The following is a 26,816-nucleotide window of genomic DNA, read 5'->3' on the forward strand; positions in this document are numbered from 1 at the left end:
AAGCAGTGGGAATGTAAAATGAACAGCAGCAGACTACAGGACATGATGGAGAAGAGACATCTGGGATACTCATTTAAGTTGTTGGCGCAGTGTAAAACAATAATGAAGAAAGCAAACAAGTTTTGTGGTGTATAGAGAAAAGGACAGAACATAAATCACCAGCAGTAAAACTGAATTTGTATAGCACCAGCATGGTCAGGTACTGTCCAACCTTTTATCCAACAAGGCAGTGTCTTCTCCCCCTGAACCATCAATCAGGGATTTAGTCTCTACTTCCTGTTTTGCACCACCTTATTTGGGGTCTTGGTTACAGTTGGGGAATTACTGGGAGGGGAGAGATACTATCATGTATGCAGCACCTGAGAAGACACATGGGATGGAATACCTCATATTTTCCTGAAAGACAGCATCATCATTCCAACACTCACCTGCCAGATTACATGTACTGGACCTTGGTTCCAGTTAGCTGCTGATCGACAGAAAAGCTGTCTTAATGGGGCCAATTGAATCTTTGAAACAGAAATATACTTGTGAGGATTCCAGTCCTACTCACTTAGAGGTCTGAATACACAGCTCTCATCATTCTGCTACCCAATGCATCTGTTGCAGTTACAACTTCCATGCGAGAAGTTATCTCTCTGGTTAGGTAATGGGGCTGGAGGTGGTGGGTGGGGGGGGGGAGGGGGGCGCTCTCTTAAATCCCTTTGCCTCTCCAATTTCTTCGCCTTCTTTAAGACCCACCTTAAAAACACGCCTCTTTGACTAAGCATTTGGTAACCCTCCAAAACTCTCTTTCTTTGACTCAGCATCCATTTTTTGATTACGCCTCTGTGAAGCACTTTTTTTGTTAAAAGCACTAAAGAAATGCCAGTGCCATAAACAAGCTATTACTCACCAGTTAGGCCTAAATACTTTGAAGTAATGCAGGTGCGCCCATTAGCTAAGAGCTGGTACCCTTGATAACAGAGGCATCTGTAGCTTCCAATGTTGTTCTTGCAGATCTGTTGACAAAGGCTTTGCCCCCCATATCGAGAACATTCATCCACATCTAAAAATAAACACAAGACAGGAGGGCAGTTGCCATGAGTCACAACCATGCATTTTTAGATTAGGTCATTGCAAATTCATAGTTTGTGCTCAGATCCAAACACCGCAGACTGTATGTATGATAAACAGCAGATATTATTACTTTATTAATTTGGATCAAGAAAATTCCACTGCCCTCCAAACAAAAGTTGGCTACTACAGCAAAAGCATTTTAAACAATTTTTTCATTATGCAGTGCACCACAGAATTATAGGTTGCCCAAGCCTAGAGTTTCCACAGGAGGACTTGTTTAAGGAGTGTCACAGAAAAGTAAAAGCATGGAGGACTCAATCTTTTTTTTATTCTTTCATGGGATGTGGGCATTGTTGGCAAGGCGAGCATTTATTGCCCATCCCTAATTGTCCTTGACAACTGAGTGGCTTGCTAGGCCATTCCAGAGAGCATTTTAAGAGTCAACCATATTGCTGTGGCTCTGGAGTCACATGTAGGCCAGACCACGTAAGGATGGCAGATTTCCTTCCCGAAAGGCAATTAGTGACCAGGTGGGCTTAAATAACATTTGATGATAGTTTCATGGCACGATTACTGGGACTAGTTTTCAATTCCAGATTTTCATTAATTTGTGATGCAGGCCCCAACTGCCAAGAATGAGGCACATAATTTCACCCCATGGACATGAAACTTAAAATTGTTGCTGGGAAGAAAAGAGGTCCTAGCACAAGGAATTACCAGGCCCCTCGCCAGAAAGACCTTTTTTGCATACTAGCAGGCGGTGTTGGAACAAAGGAACCACTCCCTGCTCCCCCAGTACACAGAAGATGTAGTCAGACCAGTTTAGTCACATGACTAATTGGCTGCTGGATTTTTTGAATTTGAAGTTGCCACAGAGAATTTGAGCTCAGAAAGCTGTTTGCTCCTCGACTGAAAAGACCTCTCTCCTTCTGCTCACCTCTTTCTCACCAGCTTTGGAATCCATTGAAGACACAGGAACCCCAAGAGAGAAAAGTCTCCGACAGTGAACAAGGTTTAAGAAGAATACTGGGCCCCAATGAAAAGCAAGAATTACCTACAAGCAAGAACTACCGACAAAAGGACTACAGTGAGCTCAAAGCACAGTAACAAGAAACTCTTCGGATATTGCCTCAAATCTCTATTTTTTCTTCTGCTCTTTATGTCTCTATTTGCATGTGCGTATGTATGCTAGTGTGGGGCATAGTGTGTATCCGTAGGCATTAACCGAATTAGAGTTCAAGTTTAAGTTTTAATAAATTTCACCTTTCTTCTTTAAACCTAAGAAAGCCTGTTTAATGCTTATTTCTTTGCGTATAATTGAAAAGTGGTGAACAGGGATTCACCAAGGGGGAGCTCAAAACACCCTGTGCCAATAAGACCAGGTGAAGGCTGAGAATGACCCCGAGACACCTTTCTCACCTGGTCATAACAGAAATTTGGGTGCTAGTGTCCAGAATTTTACTCACAGACAAACGAGAGAAAATGGAAGTGGGAAGCCAAATTGTTCCCAAGCAAAAAAGAGCAAGATTAATACAGGTTTTCTTGTGTGATTGTGTGTCATTGAATACCAACATGCCTGCAACTGAAACGAACAGCTCTCCAAGCCAGGGTGAAGTAGCTTGTGATAAGTTAAAAGCGCTGTCTGTGGAGGAGTTTTGAAAAAAATGGCTGAGCAGTGTGGGATCAATGTACGTGGCAAGCTTAGACAGTCTGAACTCCTAAGGCTAGTGGCCAACCATTTTTCCCTTGAATCTGAAGAAGAGGAAGCAGTGTTAAAGAACAAAGAACAAAGAAAATTAGAGAACAGGAACAGGCCCTTCGGCCCTCCAAGCCTGCGCCGATCCAGATCCTCTATCTAAACCTGTCGCCTATTTTCTAAGGGTCTGTATCTCTTTGCTTCCTGCCCATTCATGTATCTGTCTAGATACATCTTAAAAGACGCTATCGTGCCCGCGTCTACCACCTCCACTGGCAACGTGTTCCAGGCACCCACCACCCTCTGCGTAAAGAACTTTCCACGCCTATCCACCCTAAACTTTTCCCCTCTCACTTTGAACTCGTGACCCCTAGTAATTGAATCCCCCACTCTGGGAAAAAACTTCTTGCTATCCACCCTGTCTATACCTCTCATGATTTTGTACACCTCAATCAGGTCCCCCCTCAACCTCCGTCTTTCTAATGAAAATAATCCTAATCTACTCAACCTCTCTTCATAGCTAGCACCCTCCATACCAGGCAACATCCTGGTGAACCTCCTCTGCACCCTCTCCAAAGCATCTACATCCTTTTGGTAATGTGGCGACCAGAACTGCACGCAGTATTCCAAATGTGGCTGAACCAAAGTCTTATACAACTCTAACATGACCTGCCAACTCTTGTACTCAATACCCCGTCCGATGAAGGAAAGCATGCCGTATGCCTTCTTGACCACTCTATTGACCTGCGTTGCCACCTTCAGGGAACAATGGGCCTGAACACCCAAATCTCTCTGTACATCAATTTTCCCCAGGACTTTTCCATTTATTGTATAGTTCACTCTTGAATTGGATCTTCCAAAATGCATCACCTCGCATTTGCCCGGATTGAACTCCATCTGCCATTTCTCTGCCCAACTCTCCAATCTATCTATATTCTGCTGTATTCTCTGACAGTCCCCTTCACTATCTGCTACTCCACCAATCTTAGTGTCGTCTGCAAACTTAGAAGAAGACCCAGACAGGGTACTGCTAGCAAAGATACAATTGGAAGAAAGGAAACTTGAATTAGAAGATCGGGAAAGAGAGTGAGAGAGAGCAGAGAGTGAGAATGAGAGAGTCTTCCAGAAGGAATGTGAAGAACCAGAAAGACAGGAGAAAGAAGAGAGAGGCAGGAGAGAGAGAGAGAAAGAATATTCCAGAAGGGATGCAAAGAAAGAGGGCTAAGGCGGCTTGAGTTAACTAGGAGGTGAACCCCAGTGAAAGCATGGCCAATATGGAGGAGCAGAATTCAGGGCTGGGTACAAAATTGCTAAAACTCACTCAATTAATTCCAAAATTCAATGAGGAAGATGTGGAAGTGTTTTTTGTGTCCTTTGAGAAACTGGCAAGGCAGCTAAAATGGCCAGCTGAGACCTGGTCTCTTTTAATATAAAGCAAGCTAACTGGAAAAGCCCATGAGGTTTATTCCTTGTTGCCAGATGAGAGTTCATCAAATTATGAACTGACCAAAAATGCCATCCTCAGGGCATATGAATTGGTACTCGAAGCCTATTGCCAAAAGTTTAGAAACCTCAAAAAGCAAGCTAATCAAACTTATCTGGAGTTTGAAAGTAGTAAACAGCTGGCTTTTGACTAGTGGCTGAGGGCTCTTAAAATATAGCTCAGCTATGAGACTCTCAGAGCAGTAATTCTGTTAGAGAAACTTTAAAACTCTCTCCCGCTCTCAATAAAGACCCATGTAGAGGAGCAGCGGGTTCAGGGAGCCCGGCAAGCAGCCGTTCTGGCCGATGAGTTTGCTTTAATCTATCAGTCGGTTTCCCAGGGGAGAATCTTTCCTAATCACCCTCACAAATCCAAAAAAAGACAAAGAGTGGGAAGGCAATCTCCACCCAAGCAGTCCTGGGAGAGAAAGGAAAGCAGGAGACCCAGGGGTCCACCTCCTGCCTAAAAGGGAGGTGCTGTGAGCAAGAGTGAGACCCGGAGACCTGTGTGCTTCCATTGTAATAAGGCAGGGCATTTAAAGGCTGACTGCTGGAAACTAAAGGGAAAACTGGTAGGGTTTATCAGGGCATACCAGCTCAGTGAAGACGGGACCCTGATGGAAAGCCCAGCAGAACAAGCTGTGGCTTTAACTGCAGTAAGAGTGCAACCCAGGAAGCTTACGATGGCCAGTGCAGGAAAAATTAATAGGATTCCTGAAGGTTATCAGGGTTTTGTGTCTGAAGGGAACGTAACCCCATACCTCTCGAGTGGGGCAAGCAAGCCCATAGTGATTCTCAGAGACACGGGGACCACTAGATCCCTTTTACTGGGGAAAGGCCTGACCTTTCCCCCAGAGAGTGCAGTGAACACCACAGTGGTGGTGAATTGTATTGGAGGGCAGTATATGCCTGTACCTGTACACCGGGTGCACCTGGAGTGCGACCTAGTTTCGGGACCAGTGAGCGTAGAGATTTGTCCCTAGTTTGCCTGTGGACGGGATTAACCTGCTCCTAGGTAATAATCTGGCAGGGTTGAAGGTGGTAGCCCCCCCCCCCCCCCCCCCAGTAATGAAAGAAAGACCGCAGGAGATCAAAGAGACAGGGCCGTGTCAGGAGACAGTTCCCTGCAGTTTCCCTGAATGTGTAGTGGATCAGGCCATGATCAAACCAGTTCCCTCAGAGAAGACTGCATTGGCACTGCAGGCAAATGACCAGGAGGTCCAAGACTTTCTTTGGAAAGTTAGGAAACTCAGGGAATGAATTAAATGGATTTTCCCCAGCTGAGGATCAGTGGGCTGAGCCAGTATTGTGAGAGTTAGCACAGGCTGCCCAGTCTGAAAGTGAAGCACAGGGAGTCCCTGATTGCTACTATTTAAAGAATGAGTTATTGATGAGGAAATGAAGTACTCCTTACAGACCTGAGAGCAAGGAGTGAGCAGTGGTTCACCAGTTAGTGGTGCCAAAGAGGTAACGGGGAGAAATATTAAGAAGGGCCCACAAGACTACAGTGGCTGTACATGCCAGTTTACGAAAGACCAAAGCCCGCATAAGACAGCAGTTTGATTAGCCAAAACTCCACAAAGACGTGGTGGAGTATTGCAGGAGTTGGTACATGTGCTGGTTGAGGGGAAACCCCAACCTACAGTGAAACCTGCACCCCTAAATCCTGTACTGAGAGCTGGTGAACTGTAAGGGACTCCTGCAGAGAACAAAAGGGGACAGGCAGGCACACGGCTGGCAAAGGTTTGGAAAGAGAAGGGGAAAAAGTGACCAAGAGGACAGGTGAAAGGACGTCTGGAAGGAATCCCGGATGAAAACCCTTACTGTGCGGTCAACCAATCCCCAAAAATGTGAAACGTTAGACCCTACACCCTCCTATGAAAATGCAAACTCTAGAAGCACCCCACCAGAGTTGCGAACAGCATTTACAGGAACCTGCAGAGACAAATAGAGACCTCTAGGGGGCACAAATCCATGAGGGTGATGCCTCACCTAGTCGAAGTGCCACAGGAGAGTGCAGTCAAGTCTGCACACATACCTGCAGGCAGGAATGTCCCAGAGAACAAAGGGTAGATTAACAAAGAATCCTCCCCACAGTCAGAGGAAAAGGGAACCACCCATCCCCTGAAGGCAAAAGCCTTTGCATGACTCAAAAAAGCATTGAAAGAGGGTTCAGGAAAGACCCGCCCACTAGTACCTCTCCTGGAGAAAACATTACCTAAACAGGAACAAAACCCTAGGCAGTCAGGGCAATCGGCAAACTGAAGAAAAGCTTCCCCAAAGAACCACATGTTTACTGGGATGTCAAAAATGGGGAAGTTAAAGCAGCAATGGCACCCAGAAAAGACAATTTTAATAAGCTTTAAGAGTTTTGAATGAATGGGAATGAATGAGAGAAATGCATGTTTTTTCTTTCTGTATCTTATATTTCTCTCAAACCTTTTAATGAAATGCGCCGTCTTTTATCAAATCGCATTTCATTCCCCTGGGTGTGGAGGTGTCATGCAGGCCCCTACCTGCCAAGAATGAGGCACATAATTTCACCACATGGACATTAAACTTAAAATTCTTGCTGGGAAGAAAAGAGGGCCAATCACAAGGAATTGCCAGGCCCCTTGCCAGAAAGACCATTTTTGCATACTTTTTGCATACTAACGGCAGTGTTGGAACAAAGGAACCAGTCCCTGCTCTCCCAATACACAGAAGACGTAGTCAGACCAATTTAGTGACATGACTAACGGGCAGTTGGAGTTTTTTGAATTTGAACTTGCCACAGAGAATTTGAACTCAGAAAGCTGTTTGCTCCTCAACTGAAAAGACCTCTCTCCTTCTGCTCACCTCTTTATCGCCAGCTTTGGAATCCATTGAAGACACAGGAATCCCAAGAGAGAAAAGTCTCCTACAGTGAACAAGGTTTAAGAAGAATACTGGGCCCCAACGAAGAGCAAGAATTACCTACAAGCAAGAAGTACCTATAAAAGGACTACAGTGAGCTCGAAGCACAGTAACAAGAAACTCTTCTGATATTGCCTCAAACCCCTCTACTTTATTTTTTCTTCTGCTCTTTTCTGTCTCTATTTGCATATGTATGCGAGCATGGGGCGCGGCATGTATCCATAGGTGTTAACCAAATTAGAGTTTAAACTTTACTAAATTTCACTTTTATTCTTTAAACCTAAGAAAGCCTGTTTATGTTCATTTCTTTGCTTTATAATTGGAAAGCGGTGAACAAGGATTCACCAAGGGGGAGCTCAACACACAGCGTGTTTAACACAAAACCCTGTGACAATAAGACCAGGTGAAAGCTGAGAAAGACCCCTAGACACCTTTCCCACCTGGTCGTAACAGAACGTATTAATTAATTGAATTTAAATTCCATCAGCTGCTCTGATGGGATTTGAAACCATGTCTCCAGAGCATCAGCCTGGGCCTCTGGATTACTAGTGACATAATCACTATGTCACTGCCTCCCCAACAAGAAAGGAGAGGGGAAAAAGTTAGAGAGCAAATCAAGCTATGGCAGCGCATGCTGATGCATCTCTGAGTGAGCACATGAGTGTCATCGACAAAGACCCAAGGAGGATGTTCCATTTTGTTCTCTGGGGCACAATATGATGCACAGATGTGGGAGGAAATGATTTTAAAATACATTTGCAAAATCTCCATTTCATTTTCGGAGTAAATCTAAGGGATAACTGTTCAATTTCATGAATACAGGGTGTTGCAGTCCTGCACAAAGACAAGGTTAACAGGCTACCACACCAATCATGTTAATTGATCCAGCAGTCTCCCTTATATAAAAGCAAAATACTGCAGATGCTGGAAACCTGAAATAAGAACAAAAAGTGCTGGAAATACTCAGCAGGTCTGGCAGCACCTGTGGAGAGAGAAGCAGAGTTAACGTTTCAGGTCAGAACTGGCAAATATTAGAAATGTGAAAGGTTATAAGCAAGTAAAGTGGGAGTGGGGCAAGAGATAGCAAAGGAGAAGGTGTAGATAGGACAAAGTCACAGAATAGCTGACCAGAATGTCGTGGAGCAAAGGCAAACAATATGTTAACGCTGTGTTGAAAGACAAAGCATTAGTACAGAAAGGGTGTTAACGGACTGAAAATTGAACAGCCGCACGTACAAACATGAAAAAAAACAGTGGGTAAGCAAACTGAACAAACTAAGATGAAATAAAATAAAATAAACACAAAAAATAGAAAAAAAGAACTAAAAATAAAAGTAAAATGGGGGGCCCGTCACGCTCTGAAGTTATTGAACTCAATGTTCAGTCCGGCAGGCTGTAGCGTGCCCAATCGTTAAATGAGATGCTCTTCCTCGAGCTTGCGTTTATGTTCACTGGAACACTGCAGCAATCCCAGGACAGAGATGTGAGCAGGAGAGCAGGGGGTTGTGTTGAAATGGCAAGCAACTGGAAGCTTGGGGTCCTGCTTGCGGACTGAGCAGAGGTGCTCCGCAAAGCGGTCACCCAGTCTGCGTTTGGTCTCCACAATGTAGAGGAGACCACATTGTGAGCAGCGAATACAGTATACTACATTGAAAAAAGTACAAGTAAATCGCTGCTTCACCTGAAAGGAGTGTTTGGGGACTGAGATAGTGAGGAAGGAGGAGGTAAATGGGCAGGTATTACACCTCCTGCGATTGCAAGGGAAGGTGCCATGGGAAGGGGACGAGGTGGTGGGGGTAATGGACGAGTGGACCAGGGTGCCACGGAGGGAACGATCCCTTCGGAATGCTGACAGGGAAGGGAGAGAAAGATGCGTTTGGTAGTGGCTTTGCGGAACATCTCTGCTCTGTCCGCAAGCAGGACCCCAAGCTTCCAGTTGCTTGCCATTTCAACACCCCCCCCTGATCTCATTATCACATCTCTGTCCTGGGATTGCCGCAGTGTTCCAGTGAACATCAACGCAAGCTCGAGGAACAGCATCTCATTTACTGATTAGGCACACTACAGCCTGCCGGACTGAACATTGAGTTCTATAATTTCAGAGCATGACGGCCCCCCATTTTACTTTAATTTTTAGGGGTTTTTTTCTTTTTTCTTCTTTTCTATTTTTTTTGTGTTTATTTTATTTTATTTCATCTTAGTTTGTTCAGTTTGCTAACCACTGTTTTTTTCATGTTGGTACTTGTGGCTGTTCAATTTTCAGTTTGTTAACACCCTATCTGTATTATGCTTTGTCTTTCAACACACCATTAACATATTGTTTGCCTTTGCTCCATGACCTTCTGGTCAGCTATTCTGTGACTTTGTCCTATCTACACCTTCTCCTTTGTTATCTCTTGCCCCACCCCTGCTTTACTTGATTATAACCTTTCACATTTCTACTATTTGCCAGTTCTGAAGAAGGGTCACAGACCTGAAACATTAACTCTGCTTCTCTCTCCACAGATGCTGCCAGACCTGCTGAGTATTTCCAGCATTTTTTGTTTTTATTTCAGCAGTCTCCCTTCTTGTTCTCTTCCCTGAGTTTTGATGTGAGTTTAGACACTGACTGGATATCATTAAGTAAATGAAGAGGTCTCTCTAATGGCTCAATGGATAAATGAACTACCTAATGTTGCAATGTACAACAATCCAAGCTGTGATAAATTAACTTATTGAGTTTATATAGGTTCACATCCCTGATTGTTTTTCTAGATGTGTAAAGACAAATCATTTCAAAACAAGGTATTTTAGGAGCATTACACCATGTTCAGTATGCAGCACCTCAAAGTGGTTCATTGGCTGCAATTGAATGCAAATCAGTGCTTGACTTGAAGAAATGCATTGAGTAGTTCCTTTAGTGGAGGGGAAGATGAAGATATTATTCACCTCCCGAAGATCCTAGATATGCTATGTGTTACAATCATTGTGCTTATATTGAATATTTGCTGTACATATATGTTGCTGAGATTCTGAATATCATTGGTTCTCATGGCTATATTTTCAGTTTATATTGTCCTTATTCCCTGTCAATGATGTGTGATCAGTTGGAGGTAATTGAATGGCGACTCTCTTTATTAATGTGTCTTTTGGGATTCTCAACCATAAAGGTCACAGAAGGACAGTTGAGCTTTTTGCCTGCAATTTTGAACAGATAGACATTGTTATTTTGCTCTCACTGTATTACTTGCACAGATTCAAAGAAAATGACTGCAATTGTTTGTGTGATGAAGATGTTGACTTTTGAATATTTACAGCATTGTTTGGACAATTTACTGCAGTTTGTTACAGATGTGGACTTTCCTGTGAAGCAGAATTGTTGTGCTTTGGGAGAAAATTCCTGCAACAACTTCATTCAAAAGACACTTAAGAACACACCGGAATTGTGTTTTGTTAAAAATTATGAGTTAGTCCTGAGCGTTTTTTTAGGGTCAAATAAACAGACAAATTACAGGTTTTCTCATAGGTTAAAAAAGCATTTTTTACACAATTTCCAAAATGGTCACAACCTCATCCATGCACACATTCACTCACACACGCATACACAAGAATAGACAGAGAAAAAGGGTTGCGGTTTAAAGTTCAAAATGAGGTAGGTGTTGGTGGTTTACGATAAACCTGTTGAATATTCTCAGGAGGACAGTCTCTTTTAAAGGTGCAGGCCTGGGTGTTTGTAGTCTTGAACTTGTTCAGGTGTTGTAGATTTTCTGGTGGTTAAAACTTCAGACTGGATATGGTGGCCACTTTAAGTTCGCTGCTGCAGCAAGTTGAAGTGTAGAATTAGCAGCAGGGCTTCTTCCTTGCTTGGCTGAATCTCCTTCACAGTCTCTGGCTGGACTACTTTCTGACGGTGTTGGTTTTATTATCCCCTCTCACTTCAGAGGGCTACTTTTTAAAGATAAAAATCCATCACATTAGAGTTTCTGTTAGGAGGTGCATGGCCCTCTCCCCTGGTGTGACCACACAATGGACTAGGTTGTGGAGACCAGGGCTCTTGATTGATGTCTGAATGGGGACACTTCTGTTAATATGGTGCTATTTCACACCAATTCAATATTGGTTTGTGCTGTGAGTGTGTTGGTCTCCAGATTCCTTTGTTAGTTCATTCATGCTGTTGAGTCATTAATGCAATAGAGCTGTTTTCAATTTCAAAGGGCTTCTCCTCAGAGCTATTTCAGACGAGGTTAATGAGTTTCATTCTTGCAGACAGGCTTGTTGATTTCCGGTGCAGAAGGGGTCATGTGACCACAACTCCATTTTAACTGTGGTACAAGTAGCCATGTTCTTGTGGTTTTAACAGTTGATTATTTTAATTCATAATTCTTCCATTTCATTGTTTATTTCATCACAGCTCCTTCTGTGCATGACAGCATTATGAACGAACAGCTTTCAATATATTTTACTTACTGCATGAAAAAATTGTGCATACCTGCATCACTGAAGTCTGCATTTCAAAATTAAAATTGTTTCATGCATTATGACATACTTTCCTCATTAGAAATTCATTAAGATGCATTAGGATAAATTGATTTCTGATTTAATATTGTGAAGGGTACACTTGCAGTACAATTTTACATCAACTTCTATTATTGTACTATCCTTGGGGAGCCTTGCTTGGCAGGAAAGCAAATCGGAAATTTGTACATGCGCTGTGAATTATTTTCTAATCATTTAAATTTATGGTCCAAAAATCATTTGCAAATTGCACCATAACATCTGATGTGCTCTATTTCCAGGTTATGCTCCCCAACAGGACCATGAGGTTGGGAAATTACCTCCTTTATATCTTTGTTAACTGTGCTCTTATTACACATTGATTTCTCCAGTGTGAAGTGAGATTCAGGAGTTCACATTGCTAAGTGGAATTTGTCAATGCTTTACTCTGCTTCAGTCTGTTTTCAGGTTGTGTTCTAATTCTTTGTACACATAGTTTAAACTGGATCATTATATGATGATAAATATTGAAAATGGCATCTTTAGCACTATTTCAATTCATTGTGCATTGAGTTTTGGGTGTCAATTTTGGGTTTTGCACTTAGCATTTAAAGCATAACTCAGTGCATTAAGACAAACAAATGGAAGGATTGGTGCGCTGCTTGATACCCCTCATGAAAAATGGATCTCAATCCACAATCTTAAGTGGTTGGCATTATCTTGCATGGGGTGCTGTACCCCACTTTCTTACAAAGTCAAGCTGTTTCCTGAATGCTAATTTATCTGGCCAGACTCTAATCTAGGCAGCAAACGAGTGGCACCCACCATTCATCAGAGATGCCCTTGCCCAATTAATTTCCATGAGTTTTTGCATGGCAAGTTGCTGTAAATGGGAGATGGAAATGGCATGGTGCCCTTTGCAAGGCAACTGGGTCCTTTGTGAACAAGGCTAGCAACACTCTGTTCCCTCAACCAATCAGACTGAGGAATTGTAAACAAGCACCATTACCTTCACCATTATGTTGACAGTCAATTCTGGCTCATTGGCATTTGAACTTTCAGATTCGCAGATATAAACCTGGTTTATGTATCTTGTGTTTCTTTTCAAAAAACCCTGTGAACATTAAAAGTTGTTGTTTGCCAAAATAGTTTTCTATGATTGATGCATTTTTCTATTACCATCTCATTTGTTCTTTGGTCTGGAATCTGTGAATAAACTTTGAAGTGCATGGTGGCATTGAAAGTTTAATTTCAGATTTACAGTTTGACTTCAAGTATGAAAGTTGTTGAATGCTTTATTTTTGTAATATATTTATTTTTGCTATGAGAGGGCATGGTGGGTGGTGCTGACTGGAGTGGAAATGTTGTGCTGAAATATTCAGTAAGCTTTTCTTGTGTTGAGTGAGTAGTGGTGCATTTGGTATGTGTTGGATTTGTATCAGATGATTTTTCATGCCGAGGTCGTAAACTGTCAAACAAAAACTTTAACACATTTCACATTTAATAGAGTGGTATTTACTCTGTACATTTTCTATTCCAGTCAGATTAATAATAGCTTCTGTTTGTGCACTGCTTCAAGGAGTGATGACATTACCTTCTAAAAGAATATCAAAATTACTCATTTAAAACTGTAACTGGTCTTGATTCCAGATGGAAATCCACTAGAACTTCATAATAATAGGTGACATCTGGCTCATTTAGTGGTATGCAAAATATTGTCAGGTGTCTATTTTAATTATTTTTTTACATTAAATTATTACATTTATTGTTTTTTTCCATCAGCATATCACTTGGAGAGCACTAAAAACATATGAACCACAATAAAACATATCATAATGAAACATTGACTACAGTACTCCAAGAAGACAACTGACCACCACCTCCTCAAGAGCAGCAAGAGTTGGGGAATAAATGCCTTGCCAATGGCATCCATATCCGAGTGAATAAAAAAAGCAGCCATTTTAAAGTATAGGGCAGGATTTTCCCCACGGGCTTCGAAATCCCGCTGCATGATCAAATGAGGGTCAGAAGCTTGCACTGTGTGGGGAACTGTCACCTGACTCTGATTGTTCCCGAATTGGCCAATTAATGGCCAGAGGGAATGTTCACTATCCAATTAAGGATGTCGGCAGGTTCTCAAAACTGGAAGGCTGATAGGAGGCCGACCAGCACTGAAGAAGCAGTGGTCTGCGTTTTCAGGTAATTGAGCAAAAGGGCGCTCCAAGATGGAGGTGTCCTCTCTCCAACCTTTGAAACTAAAATTTTTTAAAATGGCCTGAGCAGCCAGACTACCACTGTGAGGGGGAAGCCCTCCATAGGGCGGCCTGAGGCTGCCGCTGAAGCCAAGCAGGTCGGGAAAGCCTTTAAGGCTGTCTGGAGTGCAGGCCTTCCCAGTCCGCTGTTTTGTTCCCTGATGCCTCCGGGGCCCTGGAGACCGTCCAGTTGACCTTAAACAATAGGCCTTAATAGGCCTTTAATGAGGTCAATTGATTACGTGACACTTACGGGCAGGTAGCTCTGCCGCCATCGCTCCCCACCCAGGCTCCAAGAAAATGGCCCGGGGATGGGATGGAGCTGAGGAACTGGCACACCAGCCAGTGGCGTGAATTTACACACCCGCCAGCCTCCATGTTCGCTCCCATCAGGGCCTGAAAGTTTAGCTCTAAGAAAAGACCCGGGACAGCCAGCAGCCTAGAAACATTGATGGGGATGAGTGGTTGGCATTTTAATAATTTAGTTCAGAGTACCAGAAAACACTTGAACAGCAATGAAATCTAGCATAAAAAAACATAATGACCATCTGAAACTAGAAGAGCTACGTGTCATAGTCTTAAATAGCCGAGCAAGCAGTTAATGAATATTTTAATTATTATTTTGTGCAGTTGCAGTAGCAACAGTAATGATAAAAGTGAAAAGTTGAGAAAAACACAAGAGGTATAGGCCAGGAGGAAAACATCATACGGGTCAAAAAAGCCAATCAGAGGTAAAGGCTGAGTTTTTACTCCATGGGGGAATTGGCTGAATGTGGCCAGAGTCGTGAAACATTGGGCTATGTGCCCACGATATTCCAATGTGCACTGGCAGCGCACAAGGTTCCTCACTGCAGTAGCATAATCGGAAATCCTCACTTCCTATAAAAAGGAGTATGTCGGTCACTGGCCAATACCTAGGTAATTGCTGGCAAGCCCAGAGATTGAGTAGACTACTCTCATATTTTGCTTTAGCTTTCCAGAGTACATAGAAATTACAACAGGGACAGAGGCCATTCTGCCAAAGTAGTCAGTGTCATGTTTATTTCCTATATGAGCAGCAATCCTAATCCCATGCGGCTGCCCTGTTCCCATATCTCTTTATACTTTTACTAGATTCTCTCCTATTTCCCTTCATGGCATTCCCAAGCTCATCTTTCCCGTGAGACACACCTCCTGCTTCCTTAAGCCCATTCCCAGTAACCTGTTGACTACCCAACTCCCCTTTCTGGCTCTCATGTTAGTTGGCATTGCAAATAGTTTCCCTTCCTCAGGTACTGTGACCCCTCCCTTTCAAGCCCATCAGCTCCATCCTCAATAAACCCACCCTTAACCCCTTTGTCTTTTCAAACTGCAACCCCATCTCTGTTGTGGGACAACCTTAAGAGGACCATCTTAAGAAGCTGTAAGTGAAGGTCACCGGAGGAAGTGATGTCACATCACACATGACCAGTGAGTTGTGGATTTAGCCGACAGAGTGAGATGTGTTTGTGCATTCTAGTGAAGTTATAATAAAACCCCGTGTTTTCTTTACTTAGATTCCTGTGAATCTTACAATAGTTAACATACCATCGGAACAAGTAATATTACATGGTTTCAACATTTGGGATATATTTTTTCTGAAGACCACCAAATGTTGCATTGTGGCAACATTTAATTTTCATTCTGAAGAACGCACCAAGAGAGAACAAAAAACAGCTAATTGCCTACCTGCAGTGGCTGAAGATTCAGGCAGAGAGCAGTTGACAGGAGACCTCCTCAATGGTGCAGTGAGCTAGAACCAAAGACAAGACCCCGGGAGGTGTTGAAACTCTGAGTACAGCAGGCAACTTGCCAGGAGATCAGAGCTTTCAAGTAATCTGGCAGAGAGTCGAAAAAGTTGAAAAGTAGTACTACAACATAAATGCTTCAGCTTTCCCTTTTTTTGCTTTGTGGGTGGGGCCTAAGCTGGAACAAACAGGAAAAGCTCAACAGTGCCACTGGAAGTCCAGCACAACATAAAAGGCAGGTTGTGGCAGTTACCAGTACTTCAAGCTGCAGAGAGAGAATCCTGAGAGAGAAAAAAACTGCTCTCCCAATTTTAAAAGAGGAACAAGCTGTGTAAACAAAATCAGCTATAGTCTCACTCTTAAAAGGGGCAGGTCTGCAAAAAATGAACCTGTCTAAAAAGGAAACAGAAAGCCTGTAAAGCAGAGAGCCTGTAAAAGAAGTGTTCCTGTGAAAAAGATGAACCGGTAAACAGCCCTATATCTGTGGGGCGGGAGGGGTGGAGAAGCAGAATCATCCAGAAAATGGGTTTCAGGTATCCAATCATGGATTGGAAGGCTTTGGACATGGCATCTGAATTTAAACTGTTTCGCCAGAGGATGGAACTGTGCTTCCTGGATCCAGAAAGGAGAAAATCAGAGAAACAAGCTATCAAAATCAATTTTGCACTGGGCAACAAGGGCCTGCAATGGATCAACACATCAGGATTGTCAATTGAGGATCAGAAGGACCTTAGCAAGCTATGGATATTCCTGAAGCAGCAACTCAAAGTACAGGTCAATTTCCGGGTATATAGGCTTGACCTTACGACAGACCGGCAAAGGCAAGATTAGTCCATTTACCAGTTTGTTGCAAGGTGCCAAGATAAATCTCAAGAATGTGAATTCAGAGATATTGAATTGTCGGAATGAATTATAGAGCTGGCAATCGTGTCTATCCCAATAGAGGCCTTTCAAAAAGACCTGCGAGAAAAGAAATGGCATACCATAGATGCTCCACTCAATGATGGAAGGAAATGTGAAGCTATCATGGCTGGAAGCAACCAGTTACAAGCATTGGTGGTGGCCAAGACAATCAGTGCGGTAACCAAGGCTCAGATGTCTGCTAGGTGTTATGGAAAATGTGGCCTGACTCACCCAATTCACAGTTGTCTGCCATAAAATGACCAGTGAAAAGCTTATGGCATTTGAGGACATTGGGCAAGGCAGTGCAGAAAGCTGAGCTTAGACACTACACACAGGAATAGTGGCAGATCACATGCAGAGAGAACAACTGCAAGAGAAGATGGCAAACACAAGAGGTATGCCAATGCACAACAAATGCCCAAGCAGGTACATCAGGTCAGCAGAGAGACAGATTGCCAGGAGGACTGGGTGAAGAATGCATCCATACGAACAGAGAGCAAGCATTTCACATAGTTAATTTGGATCAACAAGTCAATGCTATCACATAATCTGAGGCATTTGCCATGATCGGGATCAAATGTCTGCAGAACAGTGGCAAGCACAAGCTCAGAGTAAAAATCGACACCGGACCAAGTGCAAATATTCTGCCCATCTACATATGAAAGAAATGTATTTAAAGAAATGGGAATCTATGGTACAACTCACCAAAGCTAGGTTGACTGCCTATACTGGTTCTCCAATCAAGTACGTTGGAATGATAACCTTACAGTGCTGCTATGGGAGCTCCAAATGGCTACCATAAATGTTTTATATTGTGGACACAACAGGAGCAGCTGTCGCAGGACTACCAGTGTGCTAAGATTTATGAATAGTCACAATACATGAGGTCAGCACCGCACTGAAAGGTACGGAAGGTTGCAACATAGAGTACATTGAGTCGGTTAGAGACCTGAAACTGCAATCAGCAATTTCAAGGGTGATGCCATATTCCACGAGAGAGGATGCAGTTCCTACTATCGACGCGCCAAGGAAGTGCAGCGGTTGCTGATACAATCAGTGCTCTGTTCAGCCTATTTGCATGCCAGAAGAAATCTTGTCCGGCCATTACCTAAGGTGAACAAAACTATCTTCTATCTCAGCACCCTATTCAACCCTGAGCTGAGCATTTGACCCCATACCCACTCCATCAGAAAGACCTCTCTAACATTGCCAACATTTGCCCGTCTTAACCCATCTGCTGCTGAAACTCTCATTCATCCCCTTGCCTCCAATTTTGAGATCCTGCTTGTGCTAAAATACCTCCCTATCTCTTTAATCTCCTCCAGCCCTACAAACCCTCCAGCCCCTCCCCTCATACTTTCTATTTCTCTGACTCTGGTCCTGTGTGTTCCTGCTGCCTTTGCTCCACCATTAGCAGCTGTGTCTTCAGCCAGTCAGGCCTCAGTAGAAATTGGAATAGGACAGGAAAAGAACAGCAGACGGGCTGCAGCAGGGGTAGAGGCAGATGATTTTACAGAGGTAGTGTAACAAGTTTATGTAGGCAGTATGAATAGAGATGTCAAGATCTATAGAAAAAGTTGACAAGAAGTGTGACGTAAATGTAACAATGTAAAATAAGATTTTGTAGACAGGATGGACGTGCAAATGGCATATAATTAAAAGGTAAGCAGATCTCCTGTGGTGTTGCTCATAGTCAATCCAAGGTTACATTCTGGGGTTTACTCTGGTATGAAAGTGGAAAAGTAAGGTCCATCCCCAGTAAAAGAGTTTGGAAAGAAGTTTGTTAGAGAGATGACCACAGTTGTTACAGACAGATGGGAAGTGGTGTGGGTGACTTTCGGTTTTCCCCTCTCAACTGACCGTATACAGTATTTTAAAAATAGTTTTGGTCCCTGAGTGTTTAAGGGTCAAATAAATAGACAAACAACAGGTTTTCTCTTAGGTTAAAAAGAAAGATATTTATTTTTACACAATAACTGAAAAATGTTCACACACACACACACACACACACAAGAGTAGAGGGTAACATGCAGTTATGGAGTCCAATTGTTCTAAAAAAACCTTGAGAAACTATAACTGCAGGAAATATTCAACGGTGTAGGCCTGAATATTCTTTGTCTTGAAAAGGATTAAGAGTTGCAAGCTCCTTGTGGTTACGTCTCAATCCAAAGTCGATGGTGGAAATCCAGGTTCACTTTTGCAGATGGGGAGTTCTAAAATCACCTTGCAATTTCTCTGCTGCAGTAGCTAAAAATGTTATCAGCAGCGCACTTGCTTAGCTGACACTGTCTCACAGCTATTCTGGCTGGAAAAGGCTTTCTCTCACTGTTCTGCCTCTCACTTTCCAGAAGATACCTTTAAAGGTAGAAACTTGACTGGTTGGGGTGTCGGTCAGGTGACTAAGGGCTTTCTCCCCTGGGGTGATTCATACAATGTTCCAGGATATGGGAATCATTGTTACATGATGGCATCTGAATATGGACCATTCTGCTGAAGTGGTGCTAGTTCACATCTATTATTTTAGTCATGGCTGCGGAGTCAGTCTGTCAGTAAAAGTCTTTGTTAGTTCCATTCCTGCAGATAGAGATTGTTAGCAGGGAATGGACTGTTTTTTCATTTCGATGTGTTTTCCCCAAAGCTAATTCAGATGTGGATTATGGGTTTCTTCTTCAACAGATAAACATGCTTATTGACAGTACAGGAGGGGTCACCTGACCTCTACTCAATCTTGCCTGTAGCATAAATGTGTCCATTTTTTGTAGTTCAGTTCAACAGTTGACTGTTATATCATAATTCCTGTAGTTCATTTCATATTTCATCACTGTTCCCTCCGTGAATGTGACACAGTGATTCAGTTTCACTGTTTTTAGAGTTTTCACTGATTTTGACAAAAGACATTTTCCTTACCCACTGTAGATAGATAAAATAATTACCAGTTACATAAATAAATCTGTTGCTATGTAGCATAGTTTGAGTGTGCACTATACACAAAATACAGATGCTGTAATAATTTCAAGTACATAACAACATTGTCATGAATACGTGCTATGCCGAATGATTTTTTTTTAATTCGTCAGTTGGAATCCTAAATTAAACTTTAAAAAGAAAGCAGGAGACAAAGAACTTGAATTAAACTTTTCAAAAGAAAGCAGCTAAAATGGCCACCGCAATTTACACTGAAATACCTCATATACCAAGGTACCGAGGTGGAGACGGATGTCTGGTTAATCTCCCACCAGAATAAGGGCTTACGAATTTTGAAAAAACTACTTGCCTCTCCTCCATTGACAAGACATTCAAAGCCATCTTGGAACATTAACATTGGTGGAGACAAACTCCAAAGGGTAAATACTAAAACAATGGGACCCAAGAGAGATTGGAATTCTTAGACTTGAACTAATTAAGATGCAAAAGAGATAATATACTGGACAGTGTGACAATGTCTCCACCTGTGTGAAAACTGACAGTTTCTTTTGGCTACGGCAGACAAGCACCTGCTTTTGACCAGTGCAGGACCCAAGTGGAGGTCTCTCTCTCTCTTTCTCTTTCCAGGCAACACTGTAAATTCAAACCCTGTACATGGACTGCAAAACGTCCAAGTCTATCATTGCTGCAGGCAAAGACGCTGGAGAGAAAACCATCTACATCACTGTCTCCAAGAAAACCCTGAACCAGGTGGCCACCTCTACCACAAGCTCACCTGGAAGACCACTGAATTACCAGACTCCACAGACAATATATTCTTTTATTTGTTCTGAACGCTAATCAAACCAATCTATTCTTCTTCACTCTGTAACCTATTTGTGTGTGTGCGATTCTCATGTTTGTGTGTGAAAGTTAGAGTATAGTTTATTATTTTACTTAGATTGGGTTTTGGTTTTAAGAACAATAAACTAACCTCTTGTTTAAACTCAATAAAACCTGTCTGATTAGTTCTTTTATGATCATACCATACAAAAGGGTTAAACACTCACTGAATTGATAAGCAAATCCACTGTTCAAAAGCAATAAACCCTGTTGCAGTCAAACAAGTAGAGGGACAGGAGGGGAGCCTTTTGTCCCCTCCTCACCTGATTGTAACATCATAAAGCTTGCACTTTGAAATTTGTCACAAGCATCAGAGCTTACAGAATCCTTGAATACATCAACATGAGTTGTGCTTCAGGAATATTATTTCAAAAATGTAGAAGAGCTCATGCTTCAACATGAGGAGACTCACTGGGACTGAACAGAAAACAATCACATATTCCTTAAATCAACAAAATTCCCCCAACAAACAATCCATATTATATCAGTTGTTTATCATGTAACCTATCTCAGGAAAAAGTCCAAACCATCATGGTTTACAATAGTTTTAAGATTTTATACAAAAGAAAATGTTATATCAAAAACCTCTGTGCTTTTCTGCTGGTTTGAAATGGAGCAAGTCCTTGAATAATTTGCAAATATTCCTTGGACTCAGAAGCAAAGCAGTCTTTTGAAGACAGGAAGAATCAAATTTGGGGTGGGGGTGGGTGGTGGAATGGTCTGCAAGCCCAAACAATAATTTGTGGAACACCTCCACTCAGTCCGCAAGCATGACCCTAAGCTTCTGGTTGCTTGCCATTTTAATTCACCACTCTGCTCTCATGCCTACATTTCTGCCCTTAGCCTGCTGCAGTGTTCCAGTGAAGCTCAAGCAAGCTCGAGGAAAAGCACCTCATCTTCCGAATAAGCACTCTGCATCCCTCTGGACCTAACACATTGAGTTCAACAACTTCGAACCATGAGTGCCATTTTACTTTTTTTTACCATGTTCCAATCTTTAACTTGTTTTTTCATACTTTTGCTTTCAAACAGATTTGTTCATTATTCTGCCATTAACACGGAGACAGAAATCACACCTGCCAAATGGAAACATATTAATTTCGTCATATGGGACACGACTGGTAACTTTTTTTTACTGGACATTGCACATAACTTGTTCAAAAAAACCCCAACATAGCCAACCAGCTGAAAATATGGTTGCACATTTGCATTCTGAGAGAGAGTTGAATAGAGAGACAATGGGAGTTCTCACTGATTAAATTATCAAGATTGGCCTGGACAATCATGATAATTAACATTCTTTGTCTGTGTAAGAGCCAGAACTCCACCCCCCACCGAGTGCGACTGGAGAGCTTTGAAATCCAACAACCCTCCCAGAAGATGCTGTTTCAAAGAAAGACATGGTCACATGACTTACGTGCTGGCCAGACTGGGGGCTTTTTTGAATTGTGCCACACAGAAAGAAAACAGACTGCAATTTGAAGAGAAAGGAGGAAGATTGCCACTGGACTGGCAGAAGGAAGGTCTCTCTCCCTGTCTCTCTCTCCAGCAAAGTCCCAGGGATCCACGGTAGCAGCTTCAGCCTCAAGACAGAGCGCCTCTTCAGCCTTCTGGTACCAGGGAAGTAAGTCAGAAATTGTGCACTGGGCCCCAGTGAGAACTCCAAGACCTCAACTTCAACCAAGGACTTTAGATCAAAAACAAAAGACAGTAACTGAATTCCCTTTATTGCCAACCCTACTTCAAACCCCCCGCCCCACCTAATTTTTTCTCCTGCTCTGTATTTGTGTGTGTTTATCTCGTATGCATGCTCGCATGGTTGCGTCACGTATTTTAGTAATTTTAACTGAGTTAGAGTGATAAGGCTAAAAAACTTATATCTTTCTTGTTTAAACCTAAGAAAACATGTCTGATTGGTTCATTTGCAATTACAATTAGAGAGCAGTGAGCAAAGACTCACTGAGGTGGTAAACTAAAATCACTGTGTTTTAAAAGATAAACGCTGTTACGGCCAAACCAGGAAAAGGGCAAGAGTGGAGCCTGAGGCCCCTTCCTCACCTGGTCGTAACAGAAATTTGGGGGCTAATGTCTGGATTGGACCAACAGCCAAATGAGAAATTGGAAGTGGGAAATCAAATTAATCCCAATCAAAAAGAAAAAAGACTTCAATACAGGTTTCCCTGTGGTTTTGTGTGCTAGAAATATGCGCATGGAGAGGTCACTCCATAACCACTGACCACCTCCAGGCGCGTATCCATTGTCTCTCGCGATAAGGAGGCCCAAAAGAAGAAAAGAACAAAAGAATACTAACATGTCCGTGAGTGAAGCCAGTACTTCCCCAAGCCAGGATAAAGTAACTTGGGATAAGTTAAAGGCACGATCTATGGAGGAGTTGAGAAATATGGCTGAGCAGTATGGGATCACTTTCCTCGTCAAAGCTAGGAAATCGGAACTCCTAAGACTGGTGGCGAACCATTTTTCCCTCAAATCTGAAGAATCAGAGGCAGTGTTCGAAATAGACTCCGACACGGTAATGTTAGCAAAGATGCAATTGGAAAAAAGGAAACTTGAATTAGAAGACAGGGAAAGAGAGGGAGAGAGGAGAGAGACAAAGAGAGAGAGAAGAGAGAGTAAAGGAGAAAGCAAGAAAGACGAGAGAGAGAAAGAGAGAGAGAGAGAGAAAGAAATTTCCAGAAGGAACAGGAAGAAAGCGAGCTGAGGCAGCTTGAGTTAACCAGGGGGCGACAGAGTAACCCCAGTGAAAGCCTGGCCAACATGGAGAAGACAAGGCTGTGTGCTGAGTTTTAAAAATTTTCCCAATTGATTCCAAAATTCAATGAGGGAGATGTGGAAGCATTTATTTGCATCGTTTGAGAAAATTGCAAGGCAATTAAAATGGCCAGCTGAGAGCTGGACTCTCCTGCTACAAAGCAAGTTAACCGGAAAAGGCCATGAGGTTTATTCCCTGTTGCCAGATGAGAGTTCATCAAATTATGAACTGACAAAAAATGCTATCCTCGGGGCATATGAGCTCGTACTGGAAGCCTACTGCCAGAGGTTCCAAACCCTCCAGAAACAAGCTGATCAAACTTACTTGGAATTTGAGAGAAGTAAGCTGCTGGCTTTTGACCAGTGGTTGAGGGCTCTTAAAGTACAGCCCACCTATGAAAACCTCAGCGAGGTAATTCTCCTTGAGGAATTTTAAAACTCTCTCCCTCTCTCCATAAAGACCCATGTAGCGGAACAAAAAGTACACAGAGTGAGGAAAGCCGCAGTGCTTCTTAGTCACTCCCACAAATCCGCAAAGGACAAAGGGTGGGAAGAGGATAGGAGCCCAGGACTGCCCAAACAGTCCTGGGAGAGAAAGAACATTTGGACACACAGGGGGCCCTCCTCCATCCAAGTAGGAGTGAGTTCCGGAGACCTGTGTGCTTCCCTAGTAATAAGGCAGGTCATCTAAGAGCTGACTGCTGGAAACTACAGGAAAAGCCTGTAGGGTTAATCAGGGCACACCCGTTCAGTGCAGGAGAAGGGACCCTGATGGAAAGCACAGCTGAGCAGGCTGTGGCTTTAACTACAGCAGCAGTAAGACCCAGAAAACATACTGCTGTGGGTGCAGGAAAATTTAGTAGGATCCCTGAAGGTTATCAGGATTTTTTATTTGAAGGGAGAGTAACCCATACCCCTCGAGTGGGACAAGAAAGCCCATAGTACTCCTCAGGGACACAGGGGCCACTTGATCCCTTTTGCTGGGAAAAAGCATGACCTTTCCCCCAGAGAGTGCAGTAAATACCAGAATGGTGGTGAATGGTATTGGAGGGCCGTGTACACCTTTACATCGGGTGTACTTGGAGTGCGACCTAGTTTCGGGACTGGTGACCTTAGGGATTGTCCCTAGTTTGCCTTTGGACGGGGTTGACCTGCTCTTAGGTAATGATCTGGAGGGGCAAAGGTGGTAGCTTCCCCAGTAGTGAAAGAGAGACTAAAGAAGGTCAGAGAGACAGGGCATTGGCAGGAGTCGGTCCCCTGCTGTTCTCCTGAATGTGTAGTGAATCGGGCCATGGCCAAACCAGCTACCCCAGAGGAGACTGAATTGGCACTGCAGGCAGATGACCATGTGGTCTGTCTGTCTGAAACTTTCTTTGGAAAGTTAGAGGACCCAGGGAATGGATTAATTGAATCTTCCCCAGCTGAGGCACTGCAAGCCGACCCAGTATTGAGAGAATTAGCACAGGCTGCCCAGTCTGAAATTAAAGCAGAGGGAGTCTCTGATTGCTACTATCTAAAGAATGAGGTACTGATGAGGAAATGCAGTTCTCCTCACAGACCTGAGGACAAAGAGTGGACAGTAGTTCACCAGTTAGTGGTGCGCAGAGGTACCGGAGGGAAATATTAAGAATGGCCCATGAGTTGACAATGGATGCACATGTCGGTATTTGAAAAACCAAAGCGTGCATAAGGCAGCAGTTTGACTGGCCAAAACTCCACAAAGATATAGTGGAGTACTGTAGCAGTTGCCACATGTGCCAGATGGAGGGGAAACCCCAACCTGTGGTGAAATCTGCATCCTGAATTCTTGTATCGGCTTTTTGGAAACCCTACAGCAGAGGGCTGGTGAATTGTAAGGGACCCCTGCCGAGAACAAAAGGGGACAGACAGGCAATGGTCTGGCAGAGAGTTAGAGAGGAAGGGGACAAAATGGACAAAGAGGACAGGTTAAAGGAGGTCCGGGAGGATTCCCAAATGAAAACCCCTACTGTCCGGTTAGCCAACCCCAAAATGTTGGAAAAATTAGGCCCCACATCCTCCTATGTAAATGCAGACAGCAGAAGCACCCTACCAGGGCTGTTAACAGCATTTGCAAAAACCTGCAGGGACAAAGAAAGTCCTCAAGAGGGCAGTGAAACTACGAGGGTGATGCCTCAACTAGTCAAAGTGCCACAGCGGAGTCCAGTAGAATCTGGACAAATACCTGCAAGCAGAAATGTCTCAGAGGACAAAGGGAAGATTAGCAAGGGATCCACCCCCACAGTCAGGAGAAAAGGGAACCAATAATACCCTGAAGTGAACAGCACTTGCACGACTCACCAGAGCACTGAAAGTGAGGTCAAAGTGGATCCACCCAATGCCAACATGGATGATCCGAGCTCCAAACCAGAGCTAATTAAATATAACCATCCGCCTGCAGACCCCAACAAGAACAAAGGCACCCCAGACAATCATGGAAATGTGCAAACTTCAAATCTCCCCAAAATTACATATTTATTGGGATAACCATTCCCAATGTATTGCAGGCTGATAGTGAAGAAACTTTAAACCCCTTGGGTAACACTTAACTATCTCAGATCCACCTCAAGGAAAAGGGGCAGTTTAAAGCAGCACTGCTACAAAGAAAAGACAGGCTGGAACAATTTTTAAGATTTCTGAATGAATGGGAATGAATGAGAGAAAGTCATGTGTGCTTTCCTGTATTTTCTCTAACTTTTAACTTATAATGAATTTCTCCCCTAATATGGCATTTCATTTAGCGAGGGGTGGAGGTGTGACGGAAATCACACCTGCTAAATGGAAACATATTAATTTCGTCATATGGGACACAACTGGAAATGTTTTTTTACTGGACATTGCACATAACTTGTTCAAAAAAAACCAACAGAGCTAAACAACTGAAAATATGATTGCACATTTGCGTTCTGAGAGATAGTTGAATAGAGAGACAATGGGAGTGCTTACTGATTCAAGTAACAAGATTGGTCTGGGCAATCATGAAAATCAACATTCTTTGTCTGTGTAAGAGCCAGAACTCCACCCCCCATTGAGCGTGACTGGCGAGCTTTGAAATCCAACAACCCTCCCAGAAGATGCTGTTTCAAACAAAGAGATGGTCACATGACTTATCTGCTGGCCAGACTGGGGGCTTTTTTGAATTGTGCCACACAGAAAACAGACTGCAAATTAAACAGAAAAGAGGAAGACTGCCACTGAACTGGCAGAAGGAAGGTCTTTCTCCCTGTCTCTCTCTCCAGCAAAGTCCTAGGGATCCACAGCAGCAGCTTCAGCCTCAAGACAGAGCACCTCTGCAGCCTTCTGGTACCAGAGAAGAAAGTCAGAAATTGTGCACTGGGCCCCAGCAATAAATCTAACACCTCAACTTCAACCAAGGACTTTAGATCAAAAACAAAAGACAGTAACTGAATTCCCTTTATTGCCGGCCCTATTTCAACTAGCTCCCAAATTCTTTCTCCCCCTCTGTAACAATTTGTGTGTGTGTTTATCTCGTATGCAAGCTGGCATGGTTGTGTCACATATTTTAGTAATTTTAACTGAGTTCGAGTGATCAGGCTAATAAACATACATCTTTCTTGTTTAAATCTAAGAAAACCTGTCTGTTTGGTTCATTTGTAATTATAATTAGAGAGCAATGAGCAAAGACTCACTGACAGGTTAAGCTAAAATCATTGTGTTTTAAAAGATAAACCCTGT

General features: G+C 43.0%; 1 protein-coding gene across 2 annotated transcripts in view; it reads right to left on the reverse strand.

The window, feature by feature from the left end:
- The window catches only part of LOC137377283 (kielin/chordin-like protein), a 455,612-nt gene that overhangs the window by 263,325 nt on the left and 165,471 nt on the right, over window positions 1-26,816 (reverse strand). For both annotated transcript variants that reach the window (XM_068046829.1, XM_068046830.1), the window contains exon 6: window positions 896-1,048. In XM_068046829.1, coding sequence (XP_067902930.1) covers window positions 896-1,048 — 153 coding nt within the window. The remainder of the gene's footprint in view (window positions 1-895; window positions 1,049-26,816) is intronic.

This window comes from Heterodontus francisci, chromosome 14 (genome assembly GCF_036365525.1).
Source record: "Heterodontus francisci isolate sHetFra1 chromosome 14, sHetFra1.hap1, whole genome shotgun sequence".
Lineage (NCBI taxonomy): Eukaryota > Metazoa > Chordata > Chondrichthyes > Heterodontiformes > Heterodontidae > Heterodontus > Heterodontus francisci.